Source organism: Antechinus flavipes, chromosome 2 (assembly GCF_016432865.1).
Source record: "Antechinus flavipes isolate AdamAnt ecotype Samford, QLD, Australia chromosome 2, AdamAnt_v2, whole genome shotgun sequence".
Classification (NCBI taxonomy): domain Eukaryota; kingdom Metazoa; phylum Chordata; class Mammalia; order Dasyuromorphia; family Dasyuridae; genus Antechinus; species Antechinus flavipes.
In genome coordinates this window covers 656,196,479-656,213,074 of record NC_067399.1, presented here as the reverse complement: position 1 = coordinate 656,213,074, position 16,596 = coordinate 656,196,479, and the positions used below count along the sequence as shown (strand labels likewise).

The following is a 16,596-nucleotide window of genomic DNA, read 5'->3' as shown; positions in this document are numbered from 1 at the left end:
CCGGATGCCTATGGCAAGAAAATCCTTTTTTATGCCGACTCAGCTGAGACTCAAGGTTTAGGGGCAGCAGGGGAGCCAGTGGGGTTGATCAGTTTTCACCTCTGAAAAATGAGGAAGTTAGATGAAAAGATATTAATAACCCCTCATTGACCGACCAAGAACAATGGATCTTCCTTGGGGAGCCAAATGTGTGCTTCCAAAGGAAAAGGGAGATAGCTGGGGTAGAAGGGAGGAAGGGAAGAACGGATCATGGCGTGAAAAGTAATAGAATGGAGTCTGGAGGTGGTGGCGCAAGCTCTGCCACCAACTTGCCATGTCCTTTGGTTAAGTCCTTTCTCTAGGAGCCTCAGTTTCCTTTTCCATCAATGGAGGAGTGTGTGGGCACCAAATGACGTCATGTACCCTCCCAGTTCTTACACTTCATGTTCCAAGATCTAAGGCTCTCTCAGCTTCACCGGTCTCTGTTCAACATCTTAAGGCAGAAAGGGGTGTGTGTGTGTGTGTGTGTGTGTGTGAGTGTGTGTGTGTGAGTGTGTGTGAGTGTGTGTGTGTGTGAGTGTGAGTGTGTGAGAGTGTGTGTGTGAGTGGGTGTGTGTGTGAGTGGGTGTGTGTGAGTGTGTGTGAGTGTGAGTGTGTGTGAGTGTGTGTGTGTGTGTGTGAGTGGGTGTGTGAGTGACCATCATATAGTCTTCGATAGTCTAGTGAAGGCCATTGGAACCCTTCTCGGAACGTTTTTCCCCGACATTCCTATTTGAAGGACAGGCTACTTTGCAGTTAGAGGTTAGTGAAGATGTGATTATTTCCCTGTCTAAGTTTATGGCCCTCCAGAAATCTATCCCCGGAGCCCAGGTTGGGAACTCCTTGTCTGACGTCCCTTTCAGTTGTGATATTCCAGGCTCCACATTCTAGGACAGAACGTCCCAACATTCTGTGTTCGAAGGTCATTTTCAGCCCTGAAATCCTGGGTTCACATTCCGCCATTCCGTATTCTAAGGTCACCCTTCGAAGCTGAAAGTTCCAACCCTCTTAGTTCTAAAGGACATTTTCCGGGCCCTTTCCTGGGCGGTGGGCTCCACTGGCCTTCTGACGAATCCCCCTTCCCTCCCCTGCCCCAGGCCACTTGCTTGTTCTCTTCGCCCCGCCCCCCGGCGGGGGCCTTAGTGCCGGACCCTCGCTCATTGCCGGCCCCGCCCCCGCCCCCAGCCCCGCCCCCCGGCGGGGGCCTTAGTGCCGGACCCTCGCTCACTGCCGGCCCCGCCCCCGCCCCCAGCCCGGCCCCCTGGAGTCCGGAGCCCAGGCCCCGCCCCCAAAGTCGCGTTCCCTAGGCAGCCGCCGCGGCAGTCCAATAAGCCTATCCCCGGGCTGCGGGCTGAGGGCAGCGGGCTGTTCGCTGCGGGGCAGCCGCCGAGGCGGGCTGGCCCAGAGCTGCACAGGGGTTGCGGGGCGTCAGAGATGGCACGCCCCGTGCAGCTGGCCCCCGGCTCGCTGGCTCTGGTGCTGTGCCGGCAGGAGCGGGAACGGGGCTCCGCCGGGGCGCCGGACCCGGACCCGGAGCTCGGGGCAACCGAGGCGAGCCTGGACGAGCTGCTGCCAGCTGGAGCCCCCGGGTCGCCGGAGACCGAGGATGGGGAGCTCGGAGGCCGTGCGCTCTTTCGTGCCTTCCGTCGGGCCAACGTGCGCTGCTTCTGGAACGCGCGCCTGGCCCGCGCCGCCTCCCGGCTGGCCTTCCAGGGCTGGCTGCGGCGCGGGGTGCTGCTGGTGCACGGGCCGCCCGGCAGCCTGCAGGTGCTGCGGGACGCCTGGCTGCGCCGGGCGCTGCGCCCTCCGCGGGGCTTCCGCATCCGCGCCGTGGGTGAGTGAGCGCGCGAAGGACGGAGGGAGGGGGCCGGAGTGGGGGGCCAAGGGCGCGAGTACCTGTGAGCTAGCGAAGTGGGGGACAGGGGCCCCGAGGGCGCCGGCAGCTCAGGTTGGCTCGGGAACGCAGCAGTTCTCCCCGGAGAGAGTGTAGGCGAGCAAAGAAGGGGGCGGACGGGCTTCGCTTGGTGTTCCCGCAGGTACGCACCTCCCGCCCGTGAGGGCAGGACTTTTCCCGTTAGGTGATCCCCGCTGAGCAGTTTGCGGGACCAGTCCGGTCGGCGCTCTCTTATAGAAACCAAAGAGCATTTGATTTGCGGAGCAAAGAGCCTCCTTCACAGCTCCCTTGGGTGGGCGGGCGGACGGGCGGGGAGGCCTTTCACTCTCACCCCAGCTCTTAGGAAATGTTTTGGTTCTCCCCCTCCCCACTTCCATTTGGTTCGGAGCTGTGATTTCATCAGTAGGGAACTCCTGGTTTCTTGGAAGGAGGAAACCTTCACCACAGATTCGGACAGGCCACTAATGTGCAATTTACTAGTCTCAGCCAGCTTCCCTCAGAGAGGGGCAGAGCCTTTTCCAGAGTCTCCAAGCTAGTATGTCAAAGGCTGGACTCGAACCGGTGGCTGGTTCCCCCCTTAGTGAACACCTAGGATCCAGGGGTAGGAGAATCATGAGCATAGGCGCGGGTATGGGCCCTTCAGGGAATACTCAGTAAATGATTCTATCTATCTATCTATCTATCTATCTATCTATCTATCTATCTATCTATCTATCTATCTATCTATCTATCTTATCTATGTATATCTATCCATTCTGTCTCTCTCTGTGTCTCTGTCTCTCTCTGTCTCTCTGTCTCTCTCTGTCTCTCTCTCTCTCTCTCTGTCTCTCTCTCTCTTTTCTTTCACATTGAATATGGAACAGAAAAAGTTTCTGAAAGCCCGGAGATTCCGAGAATGGGAGACTGGGATCCTTTACACATCCATAGACTTTTCTGTAGCTTGAAAGAGTTCAGCGCAAACGAGGCAAAAGCTTCACTTGTGTTTTGTGTAGCTTCAGCTGGGACTCCAAGGGCTTCTCGGCAGGCGATCGGGAAAGTGATGGGGTCGGTCAGTTTCCTGTAAAATGAAGGGGCTGGACCAAAGAAATTTCGAAATCTATCCGCAGACAAAACTTTATCTTTCAGAAAACTATCTTCTCTATACCTTTTGTTTTGACATCTCCCTCATTCCTGAATATATCCCTCCCACCCCTGGGGAGCCATCCCTTGAAACAAAGATTCCAAGAGGAAGAGAAAAAAAGGCCACACTCAGCGAGACTGACAATGGATGGAGTGTTCGGCAGCCATCCCCCTGCCCCGCATCCCCTCGGCAGGGGAGGGTGGGAGGGAGCTGCATTTTCTCAGTTCTTCTCTAGGCCAAGTTTAGTCATTATTATGCTGAAAAGAGTGCCTTCTTTTCTTTTTCTTCCCAACATGTATTTTTTTTTTTTATCATTTGCAATTGTATGGATGTATTTTACTTTCATGTTACTTAAGCCAATTTCTTCCACTTCTCCTAATAAAGTAAAACATTTAGTATAATAATACAGAGACCTTCCCTGAAAAAATGCACGTCATTTCACATCTGTAACAACCCTCCTCTAGTTAAAAAAAAAAAAAAGAAATCAATTTTCTTTTCATCTCATCTCTATCCCATTGGGGAAAAAAAGGGCAAAATTTTTTCTTGAGTCAAATATGCATAATAAACAAAGTATAGCCCTCCAACGGCTATATATATGTATAATGTATATATACTCATATATACAAATACATACACACATATATGTATATATACTTTATCACCCACCCTAAATCCACTACCTCATAGAATTTTGTTTTTATGTTACTTATGCCAATTACTCACACGTCTCATAATAAAATAAAACTTTTAGCATATTACAGAGACCTCCTGAAAAAATGCATGCCTTTTCATGTTTGTAACATCCCTCCTCTATTAAAAAAAATGAACAAAATTTTTCATGGGTCAAATATGCATAATCAAGCAAAGCATAGCCCTCCAACAGTTCTCTCTCTATATGTATAATATATATATACATATATACAAATACATGCACACATATATGTATATATCACACACCCATATATATCACACATGTATAATATACACATATATACAAATTCATGCACACATATATGTATATATCACACACCCAAATATGTATACATCACACATGTATAATATATATACAAATACACACACATATGTATATATATCACACACCCTAAATCTACTACCTCATCCACCATCATGGCCTCAAGTCCTCAGAACTCTCCTGAGACCAGTTCTGGAGTCTGTGGCCCTTTGCCTGTGGATGCTCCCTCTGAGAGTGTAGCTAGCCCATCTATGCCTCTCTACTGTCCTGGGTTCTTGAAGGTGCCCCCTCCTCTCCCAATATGCTGGCAGCCTGTCTTTGAATGTCCCTGGGTAGGACTGCAACACCCGCCAAAGCCATCAATTTTTCATCCATCACCCATCTTCAGTGCTGTTCACGCTCCTTATCAAAGGGAAGCTACCTTTTTATAATTTACAGATACAGGTTGCATCTTCACACAGTTCTCCGTTGCTTTTCAAGTGGTCAAAATTCGGATTTTTTTAGAGATTGTTTTTTCATTCTGGAATTCCCAGTTCTTGCTTTCTGTCCTCAGATCATGTTGTGTCCATTTGTTTGTGCAAACAAATTTCTTTCCTCAGAACACTATAAACTCCCTGAAAGGAAAGCCTATTTCTTTTGTATCCCCTGCACTTAGGACAGAGTAGTTGCTTAGGAAATACTTGTTGGCTTGGCTTGGATAGACTTAGGGCACCTCAAGGTGCTAAACTGGTAGGGAAGTGACTCCTGGATTGTTTGGAACCAAAGGCTCCATGGGTGCAGCTCTGGATTGTTTTAATTTTGGACTGAACTGGCTGATGAGCTTGGACTGACCCCGGAAGATTGAGGGGCCTGGGGGCAAAGCCCTGCCTCTCTTGGCTGTGCTTAAAGCTGCTAGCTCTGCAAAGCAATTGAAGTAGCTGCCTTCCTGACAGCTTGTCAGCTAAATAAACAGGGAAAGTAGCTCCCAAATTACCAGCCCCTGTGTTTAAAGCCTGCAGGACTTTTTCTAACCTTTTTTTTTTTTTAAAGAAACAGTTGTCAGTCAGACTTCTCTTGAGTTTATTTGCACTTTAATAGAAAATAGCAGTGTCTGCTTTCCCTTGAGTTCCCTTTCTAAGGATTACTCTTTGCTTGTGCAAAATCCCTTTGGACTGGATTTTTAAGCAAAACCCTGCCTTGGGTCCTGTAGTTGGACAGTCATAGAACACAGAATGTCAGAATCAGAAGAGACTTTAGAACGTTCAGTGTTAGTACAAGAAGGGACCTTATTAAGATCTAGAATGACAGAAGTGGAAGGAACCTTGGGATGTGGAATGACAGAGGTGGAAGGGATCTCAGGAAATGGAATGACAGAAGTGGAAGGGATCTCAGGAAGTGGAATGACAGAGGTGGAAGGGATCTCAGGAAGTGGAATGACAGAGGTGGAAGGGATCTCAGGACGTGTAATGACAAGGTGGAAGGGACCTTGGGATGTGGAATGACAGAGGTGGAAGGAACCTCATGTAGTGGAATGTCAGTGGTGGAAGGGACTTTGGAATATGGAATATCAGGGCTGGACATAGCGTATCAGAACTGGAGGCCCCTCTGACCCCATCTAGCTAAACCTTTTTAGAAGTGTTGACTGAGGCTTGAAGAGATGCTGAGTTTCCTGAATTTCCTTCAGTGAAGTAGCCCAAGCCTTTGGCTCACCCCATCCAGAGCTCCTTCCCCCTGTGCTGCCTAAAATTTCAGTAATTTTTTTTCCTGTTATTATTTGGGTGCTCTATACTCTATCTGCCTTTATTTTGTGACTATAGTTAGCTTGAAGGCAGGTTGTCAACAGGTCATCAGTTGAGACACCTTTGGTTTGGGGGCAGTGTGGTATAGTGGGGATAGCTGGGACTTTGGAGTCCAAGGACTTGGATTCAAATCTCAGCTCTCTCACTTTTTACTTTTGAAGATGTCTTTTCTTCTCTGCTTAGTGAAGGGCTGGAGCTGTCTCCCAGTTCTAAAATGTGTCCAGAAGAGCCTCATTCTGTCTTTCTCTACATCTTCCCCAAACAATTCCCCTATTACAGAACTTATAGTGTAAAAGAGCTTCCTGGGGCCACTGAGGCACCCGTCTCTGTCTTTTGTGAACTATGTCGCACGCTTCTCACAGCACTAAACCATCATCCTTGTGATCGCGCCTGTTTAAAGACGTTTTTTCAAATGTCCAAGCTGAGCGCGAACAGCAAGACGGGTGGGGATGGGGGAGGCATATTTTGCAATTACCCCATATCTTATCGGGGTAATTTACAGCACTACTCCTCATCCATTCCCATCTTCCCTCCCTCCCAAGCCTTTATCCGCTGATCTCTTGTTTCTCTTTCTGGTTTGAATTAGCAGGTCCAGGTCTGGTGCTTCCAATATTAAATGGAGTACAGAGTGCACCAGGGGGGCAGGAGCTGGGGAGTGGGGGCTGTGCTTGGGTGAGATAATGGAGGAGGAGGGGGTAAATCACAGCCGATAACGATGACATGACATACGGTACCAGTTAGGTGGTGAGAGCCTTCAGTCTCTTGGCTCTGTTTGCTGACATCTGAAAACTAAGCCATAATTAAGGGAACATTTGAAAGAGTGGAAAAGCAATGAATGGGTTTTTAAACCCCAAGCCCTAAAGGCCAGCTCTGATCCTCTTACTCCCCTGCTCAGAAATAGCAAAAAGCAGTGATAGGAGTTGGCATTTATGTGTATTCAGGGCTTTTAAGGTTTGTACCCAAACCTTTTACAACCACCATCTCATTCAAGCTTCACAGCAGCCCAGCGTGGTAAGCATAAAAGCTACAGCGTTATTATTCCTATTTTTCAGATGAGGGCACTGAGGCTCAGACAAGCAAAAGGACTTGCCAGTGGTCACTCAGCTAAAAATGTCCAAGACTGGCTGCAAACCTAGATCTCACTTAACTTCTGTACCTTGACTTGACTCCACCTCTTATGCGTAGGCTCTTCAGTATTTATTTCCATATACAGGAAGAATTATATTGATGTAGTTAATAGAAAGAGAATAGGAATGGGAATCATGGTCTGGATTCAAATGTTACCACTTCCACTTTGTGCTTTGTGACTCCCAAGCAATTCAAATCTCTTCTCTGAGACTCATTTTTCTTTTTCTTTCTCTTTTCTTTTTTATGATTTCATCACTTTTTATTTTTTTCTGGTTATACATGTATATTCATTTTTTAAAGCACATTTCTTTTTTTTTTAATAATTATAACTTTTTATTGACAGTACATCTGCATGGGTAATTTTTTACAACATTACTTGCACTCACTTCTGTTCCGACTTTTCCCTTCCCTCCCTCCACTCTCTTTCCCAGATGGCAAGCAGTCCTATACATGTTAAATGTGTTATAATATATCCTAGATACAATATACGTGTGCAGAACCGAACAGTTCTCTTGTTGCACAGGGTGAATTGGATTCAGAAGATAAAAATAACCCGGGAAGAAAAAATCTAAATTTAAGCACATTTCTTGATGAAGCATGTTGGGAGAGAAAAATCAAAACAAAAAGGAAAAACCACAAGGGGAAAAAAAAACATGAAAAAGAAAAAAGAAGCGAACATAGCATGTATTGATTTGCATTCAGGATCCATATTTCTCTCTCTGGATGTGGATGATGTTTCCCATCCAAAGTCTATCAGGATTGCTTTGGATCACTGAACCACTGAGAAGAACCAAGTCCTTCCTAGTTGATCATTGCACAATCTTGCTGTTACTATGTGTTATATCAGTATATACTATGTATTATGCTACAGTGTATTCCTGGTTCTGCTTGTTTCACTCAGCATCAGTTCATGTAAATCTTTCCAGGCTTTTCTAAAACCAGCTTTCTCATCATTTTTTAATAGAACAACAATATTCCATTTATCTTCATGTACCACAGCTTGTTCAGCCATTCTCTAGTTGATAGGCATCTACTGATTTTCCAATTCTTCGCCACCACAAAAAAAGAGCTGCTATAAGGATTTTTGCACATGTGGGCCCTTTTCCCTCCTTCATGATTTCCTTGGGAGACAGACCCAATAGAGACACTTCTTGGATCAAAGAGTTTGTACAGTTTGATAGCCCTTTGGGGATAGTTTCAAATTGTTCTCCAGAATGGTTGGATCAGTTCACCACTCCACCAACAATGCATTAGTGTGAGACTCACTTTTTCCTATTTGCAAAATTGGAGATAATCATATTGCTGCTATCTAACTCATACAATTGTTGAAAAACAGTGGAATTCAATGGATAGAGCTCTGGATCCCAAGACCCAAAGGCCTGGGTTCTAATCCTTCCATTGTTATGTTATAGGTTTATGACTTTGGACAAGTCACATAAATTCTGGGTAGGTCTCCATTTCCTTATCTGTGAAAAGAAAAGATTGAAGCCATTGCTTTCTTAAAGTCCTTTCCAGCCTTTTTTTCCCTTTTTTTTTTCTTATAGCTTTTTATTTACAAATATATGCATGGGTAATTTTTCAGCATTGACAATTGTAAAATCTTTCGTTCCAATTTTTCCCTTCCTTCCCCCCACCCCCTCTCCCAGATGGCAGGTTGAACAATATATGTCAAATATATTAAAGTTTTTGTTAAATAAAATATATGTATACATATCCATACAGTTGTTTTACTGTACAAAGAGAATCAGACTTTGCAATAGTGTACAATTGGCCTGTGAAGAAAATAAAAAATGCAGACAAAAATAGAGGGATTGGGAATTCTATGTAATGGTTCATAGTCATCTCTCAGAGTTCTTTCCCTGGGTGTAGCTGGTTCAGTTCATCCCTGCTCCATTGGAACTGATTTGGTTCATCTTATTGTTGAAGAGGGCCACGTCCATCAGAATTGACCATCGTATAGTATCGTTGTTGAGGTATATAATGATCTCCTAGTTCTGCTCATTTCACTCAGCATCAGTTCCTGTAAGAATCTCCAGGCCTTTCTGAAATCATCCTGCTGGTCATTTCTTACAGAACAATAATATTCCCTAACATTCATATACCCAACCATTCTCCAATTGATGGGCGTCTACTCAGTTTCCAGTTTCTGGTCCTTTCCAGTTTTAATCAGTTCCCCTTTGATTTTTATTCTTGATAAACTGTAAAACACTGTAGAATATGAGTTATTACATGGCCACAGGAGAAATGAAACAACTTGCCGCGGGAGGGAAGAGCCTGGATTCCACTTCTGAGCTCTTGCTTTAATGAAATTTTGTGAACTGAGCTGAACTCTGGGACAGGACATCTGATCCGGATGAAGTCTGAAACTTAACATTAGGGCCATGGCATGTTAGGGCTCTGAATAATAGTCCAATGTCAGAGACTAGAAAATGGCTAGATGATTTATGGAGAGGTGGGATTAAATGTCTTCTAAGGAGAACCTGAGAAACTGAATGTCCTCCAGGCCAAGGACAATGGAATTTGGTGGTGGCCATCAGGGTTGACTGCTCCCACATGGGGGCACTTAGAGAGGATAAGCAGCCCTCAGAAAAGGTAACATTCTCAGCAGCTGGTGAAAGCACAGAGATCTCAGAGGAGACGGGACCGGGAGCCTCAGTATTGGTTGGACCTGGAAGGAAAGGCCTTATTATTATCCATGAATGCTTTTCTCCATGTGGATCTCAGTGTCTTCTTCTGTAAAATGGCTTGAGCTCCCAGCTCTTATCTAAGTGGATCTGTGATCTCCGCTGGGCCTGGGTGGCTAGGTGTCCCTTGTGGTCCTTACAGTCATAGTAATCTTGGGCTAATACAGAAGCCCTCCCAATGAGTCTGACTGGATACATTCCAGATAGGGAATCCTGCTCATAGAACTTCAGCTCCCCCAGGAAACTCTGAGAATCCAACTTAGCAAATAGTACCAGGCACTGATGGGGAAGAAGTGGTCCTACCCTCAGGGAGTCCTAGAGAGGGATTATGATAGGAACGAAAATCAGTGTACAAGCATTTATTCACAAGCTTCTGGTGGCCAGGAATTGTACAGTGGGGATGGTACTGAGACTCTGGGTCAATCTGACCTGACTTCGAATACTGCCCCAGAGACTTACTAGCCGTATGATCCTAGACAAATCCCTTAGCACCTTTCAGTCTAGCCAAAGTGGGTCAATGGAAAGACTCTACAGTCCTCAGGTCTGAGTTCAAATTTTGACTCCTGCTTACGACCTGGGTGACTTGCACAATTCACTCTACTTCATTTCAACCTTGATCTGTATAATTTCAAAACATTCCCTTCCTATTGTAGTCTTGTTCTTTCTATTTTCACCCTTGCAGTCATTTTTTTTCCTTGGTCCTGCTCATTTTATTTGTATTCATTGTTTTCTTGGTTCTGCCGCTTGGTTTTGCTTGGTTATGTTAGTTCATCTAGATCATTCACTCAACAACTGTTCATTAAACCTTCCTATCCTTCCACATATTTATACATATCCATTGTTTTAATACTATAGCAATATCCCAGTCTATTCATGTAACTTCTTCAGGTACATGGGCCTCAGTTTCCCCCTCTGTAAAATGAGAGGCGTGGACTGTGGCAAGCTCATGCTGACTGTTCACATCTTTGTCTTGGGAGGACTAAGAGGGAGATCTTTCCTCACCTCAGGTCTGATTGGGAGGGAGAGCAGTGAGTCCCCAGGTGAGGGCTGGCCTAGGGGCCCTGCTCAGAGGCTGGGAAGAGCTGGGAGCACAGATCCAGAATGAGGACCCTGTCAGGGGGGTAGAGAGAGATGAGGGGCAGGGGGACACCAAGGTGCTTTTCCCTTCCTGCCCGTGAAATGCCTGGATTCCCTTCTTTCTCACAGGAGGAATGTCAGCCAGTCCTCCAGTTCTTCCTTGGTTTCCCCATTCTTGTTCTTGCTTTCTGGGGGAAAAAATAGCCAGAGCAAATGCGCAGTACTGAAATAGGGAGAGAAAAAATGATCCTGGATCTCATCCGCACTTAGTGTGATTGCTGTCTCTTAATTTCATTGCTCTGGCTGTTAATCTAGGCTTGATTTAACCAAGCAGAAAATGTGTGTGCAGAAGGGTGTTAATAGTCAACCCAAGCTGTGAGGGAGGAAGAAGAGCTCAGCCTTCCCAAGGCCTCAGTGCTGAACAAAACAAGACAAAAACCCCAAATTGAATTCTTACTGATAACATTTGTTTTTTTACATGTCTTGCTCCCCCCTCTCTGTGTCTGTCTGTCTCTCTTTCTCTCCCCCCCCATCTGTCAGTCTCTCTGTGAGTCTCTCTCTGTCTGTTTCTCTGACTCTATATATCTTTGTCTCTCTTTACTCTCTTCCCTCCCCATCTTTCTGTCTCTCCCTCTCTGTCTTTCTGTCTCTGTCGCTTCTTCTGTGTCTCTCTCTGTGTGTCTCTGTCTTTCCTTCTGTCTCTTTCTCTCTGTTTCTCTGTCTCTGCCTCTTTCTCTCTGTCTCTCTCCCCTCTCTGTCTCTGTATGTCTTTTTCTGTGTGTGTGTCTGCCTCTCTATGTCTGTCAGTCTGTCTCTCTACTCTCTCTCTTTCCCCCTCTCTCCTTCCCAAAGAGTCACCTTTTATAGCACCTTTAAAAAGGGGGATGATGGGAAAGAGCTGTTCAGCAACATTAACCAACACAGCAAAAGTGTCTGCTCACTCCCTATTTTGTTACCTCCCATATCCCCCACCTTGGTAAACAAGAGCCAGTTGTGCTTTTTCTCATCTAGGCTCTTCAACCTTGATCTGTATAATTTCAAAACATTCCCTTTCTGTTGCATTCTGGTTCTTTCCATTTTCACCCTTGCAGTCATTGTTTCCTTGGTCCTGCTCATTTTATTTGCAGTCATTGTTTCCTTGGTCCTGCTCATTTTTTTTTTTTTGGTTTATGTTAGTTCATCTAGATTGTCCAGTCAACAAGCATTCATTAATTATGAAGTATTAGTTCATTAAAGTTTCCCATGTTTCTACATATTTGAAATATCCATTGTTTTAATACCATAGCAATATTCCATCTATTCATGTAACTTAGTCATTTCCTGACCAATGGGTATCTACTTGGTTTCCAGTTCTTTGTTGCTACAAGTATTTTGGTGCATACGGTGCCTTTCTTTTTGTTATTGATATCTTTGAGGTATTTGCCCAGCAGTGGGGGTTCTAAGTCAAAGGGCATGGATATTTTTAGTCACTTTAAAAAGAATACTTGCAATTTGCTTCCCAGAACGGTTGGACATTTTGCACTTCCAGTAATAGTGCATTAGTATTCCTGTATCTCCATAATCATTCTTTGCTTTTTATGTAATTTTTTCAAGTCCTACTATCACTGCTCTGCAGTTGTGCCCGAGAAATGAACAAAAGCTATTTGTTGTCATTGTTCATGCTTTCATCTTCCCCAGTTTCCCTTCCTCCCTCCCTCTCTTCCTTCCTTCCTTCCTTCTTTCCTCCCTCACTCCCTCTTTCTCTTCTTTCCTTCCTTCTCTTCCTTTCTTCCTTCCCTCCCTCCCTCCTTCACTCTCTCCCTGCCTCCCTTCCTTTCTTCCTTCCTTCCTTCCTTTCTTCCTTCCTTCCTTCCTTCTTTCCTGAACAAACATTGTTCAGGGCATGTCTCATAGGCTCCCCAGAGATACCCTGGTCTTTGCAAAAGTCTCACCTGGCTCTCTTTCTAAAATAAACTCAGCTGACATGCCAGTATGAAACTCTCCTTGCTGGGAGTCCAGGCTCTCCAAGTTAGTTGTTCTTGGAAATTTAGAGCTGGAATTGGCCTTCATTTTGTAGATGAGCACAGTGAGGCCCAAAGAAATCATGAGTTTGGGAATTAGAAGGGATCTTAGAGAGAAAAGCATGCTCCCTATTTGGGAAGGGAAGGAAATTTCTCAAGGTCATACAAGTAATAAGTGGCAGAGGGGGGATTTGAATGAAGATCTGACTTCAAACCAAGTTCTCTTAGCCTTGCTCCAGCACTCTCAGAGAAGATAAAAGCTAGTCCCTTGCATTGGTAATGGTTGCTGCCTTCCTGTTCCTCAAGCTGCTCTGCCTCCCTTGTTGTGCTAACACCTGGCTTCTACGATGAATATAATCAGAAGTCCAGGCAACCTGTGCATTATCTGTGCATTCTCCTTTTGTGTTTCATAACTGACCCCAAATGAGGAACTGAACAAGGGCCACAGAGAAAGGGGGTGAAGGACATTTGTTTCTGTCTCTTAGATCTCCTAGATTCTCTCAAAACTTAACTCAAGCATCCCCTTCTCCAAGAGGTCTTATCGGATCCTCTCAGCTAATAGTGGTCTCCTTATCTTGATTCTAAATATACTTACTAGAAGACAAGCTCCTTGAGAGAAGGGATGCTTTCATTTTTTTTGTCATTGTATCCCCTGGCACTTAGTAAGTGGGTACCAAATGCTTGTTGTTCGATTTATTAAAATAAGGGCTGTCAATTCAGGACTCCTTAATGGGGACTCCCAAAAGCACCAGACTTAGCGCCTCAGCTCTGTTCAAAGGTGTGAACTTGTGGGCAGCCATGCTAATTCCAAAATTGGATTTCCCCAAGTTTAGTGATTGTATTTTTCCCTTCCTAACTTCTAACAGCCTTTGGTGGTGGCCCATGATCACTTTTTCCTAAAAGAAGGGACAGACTGGAGCCTTGGACCCCGGAGGTACATTTCCATGATCTTTTATTCTCTGGTCCCCAGAGTGGTTTTGTTTTCCTTCACCCACCAGAGGGCTGGGTCTCAGGCTCTAGAGAGAAACAGCTGTGAACTGTGTGCCCTCTGATATGTGTGCAGTCTTTGTTTGCACAGGAGGCAAAAGATAGAGAAAGAATCATAACCAGTCTTTGGGAATCTGATGCCAGAATAAAAGGGACTGACTCTCTTTGTGAACTGTAGACCTGACCTCTGTGTCCAGGTGTCTTTACCTGCTGATATTTCTGTGTCTTTTCCTAGAGCAGGAGGAGAAGATGTTAGGCAGAGATCGGATAAATACATATGTGAAATACCCAAAAGCCCACCTTGAAATCAGAAGATTTCTTGATTGGCTGAGAGTGACCCTGAGATTGTAGAATAGGTAAATGAGCTAGAACTGGAGCTTCAGGGTGGATAAATCCCAAATCAAGGGGAAGAAAGGGTTAACTGGAAAGACCCTATTCTCTTTGGGACCACAAATGTGAGGGTCTCATAGGGCTTTGGAACAAGAGAAGGGGGTGAGGATGAAATTAGGCAGAAGGAAGTTTAGTTTGAGACTTGATCAGCTGGAAAGTTTAGGCTTTATCTCTTTAGGATAGGTGGAAATCTTTGGGGCAAAGTTTGCATTCCCTGTAACTCTTTATGTTACTCTTTAATGTAACCCTTGAAGATGTGCTGGTATAGTCTGGCGTTTGCAATGACCTGGGGTCAGAAGGGGAAAAGGAACGGGATGCTAGACTGTGGTACCCCAGGAGAATCAGTGTAGAGGGATTTGAAGTCAGAGTAGTTTTGTTTGAAACTTGGCTTTTTTATTTCCTTACGGGAGACGGCATGGAGGGATGGTGGTCAGAGTGCTGGATGTAAAATGAGGAAGACCTGTGTTTGAATTCTTTCTCCACCATTATGTAAAAATGCTATCTCATTAATCCTCACAACCCCCAAAGGTAGGTACTGTTATTATCTTCATTTTATAGTTGAGGAAACTAAGATTAACAGAATGCCTTGTCCATGGTCATACAAGTAAGTTTCTGAGGCTGGATTTGAACTCTGTTCTTCTTGACACCACGCCCAGCACTCAATCCGAGACACTTTTCTCACAGCCCTGGTAGTGTTTCCTTGTTACATATGGGGAAACTGAGGCTCAGAAAGATGAAGTAATCTGCCTAGGATTATAAAGCTAGTAAGTAGCAGAGATGAAATTTGAAGGAAGATTTTCTGATTCTAGAAAGTCCTCCAGAAAATCTTGAAGCCAAAGTAAAAAAGAGTGGGCTCTGGATTTAGATTCTGTCTCTGATGGTGACCGTTTATATAATCTTGGCTAAACTGCTGCAGGTCTCAATTTTCTCATCCCTAAAATGGGGGGATTGGGCTAGGTTATCTCTGAGATGGCCCCAATCTCTAGCTTTGTGAACCTTTGATTCTTGGGAACAGTTTCAGCATCCTGGACCTGTCCCAAGGATCTGGGAACCTCTTTCCCACCTCTTCCTAGCTGACCTGGTCAGCGGGGACTAAGGTCAGACAGATTCTTTGCCAATCATAACGGTTCCCATTTCTGTGGCACCTTAGGATTTATAAAGTGCTCCGGGAAGGTGAAAGGTTAATGGTGACAGCTTGCAGAACGGCTACTCAGGGAAAAGACATAAAAACAGCCACTTGGCCAAACAAGTTTGTTCCCCTGTCCTCCCCTGAAATTTATAGCTGGGCTGTCTCCCCACCTCAGGCCTTTGTCTTCCAGTCTCCCGTCGCTTCGTAAAAATGTCGGAGGCACCTGGAGAACTCGTGTATACCATTCCCTTGAACCGTCTTGATTTGTCTTTTACTCCATATGTTCCCATGTGTTTGAGGGGAAAATGGGTTTTTCATTAAATCTGGAATTAGCCTGTTTTCCCCAAGGTCTATTTCTGAAAGAGGGATATCCTCTTTCCCTTGGTCCAGAGGTGACGTCATGGAGCAGAGTCCCAGCCCACCCTGAAGCAGCAGTGGGCTTAGCTTCATATTCCACATTTGCTCCTTACAGTCCAAAATGACCTTAGATAAGCCATTTCTTTCTCTCTTGAGCCTCAGTGCCCATATCTGTAAGATCACAGGTAGTTGGTCTAGGATAGAGCTTCTTAAATTTTTTTTTTCATGATCTCTTTTTGCCTGAGAAATTTTTAGGTGACCCTAGGCTTATAGGTATATAAAATAGGTGTACAAATTAAACATTTTTTGATAATAAATCATAATTTTGTGACCTCCACATTCAGTTATAGGAAGCTTTAAAAAGGGTTTAAGAAGCTTTAAAAAGGTCTGGGTGACTTTTGAAAAGCTCTCTATTCCAGCTCTAAGCTCCGTCCTTCCCCTGTTCAAGCTTCTTGTGATTTGCCGGTCAATGACTAGTCTTTTTTCTTTGAAGGTTCCCTACCTGCCTCCCAAATTTGAAGTGTCTCCATCCTTTAGTGCTTTAGGGGATCTGAGCTTCTCCTCCATGGTGGGTGCTCCTTCTACGGAGTAGATGGAAATGTACTAAGAACAAAATAAAACTAAGATTATATTGAACTTCAGCTCTTTATAAATTTGTTTTTTAAGAGTATTTTAATTTAACAAGATAGCATCAAACCGCTCATTTTGGTATCTTTCTAAAGTTTTTTTTTTTTTGCTTTCTTCTCCATATTCTTAAATGTTTTATTGATGTTTATTTCATTCTTCTAACATATCTTTCTTTTTTCTTTCTTCCTTTCTTCTTTCTCATTCTCCTTTCTTCTCTCATTTTCTTCCTTCATGTTTCCCTCCTTTTCTTTTTCTCTTCTTTTTTCTCCTTTCCTCTCTTTTTTCTCAACTCTCTCTTCTTTGTTTCCTATCCTTTTTTTTTCTTTCCTTTTTCCCCTTCTTTTCTTGCATCTCTATCACTACTCACTAACTTGCAAACTTTGTCTGAAAACATGTTTCCTCCTCTATATCTAATCCATCTTTTCTCTTCTTCA

At 44.5% G+C, this 16,596-nt stretch overlaps 1 protein-coding gene across 1 annotated transcript in view; it reads left to right on the top strand.

Moving 5' to 3' along the window:
- Nucleotides 1-1,452: 1,452 nt before the first annotated feature.
- The window catches only part of STOX1 (storkhead box 1), a 73,978-nt gene continuing 58,834 nt past the window's right edge, over nucleotides 1,453-16,596 (top strand). The window contains 2 exon segments of the mRNA XM_051982564.1: nucleotides 1,453-1,522; nucleotides 1,601-1,852. Coding sequence (XP_051838524.1) covers nucleotides 1,453-1,522; nucleotides 1,601-1,852 — 322 coding nt within the window.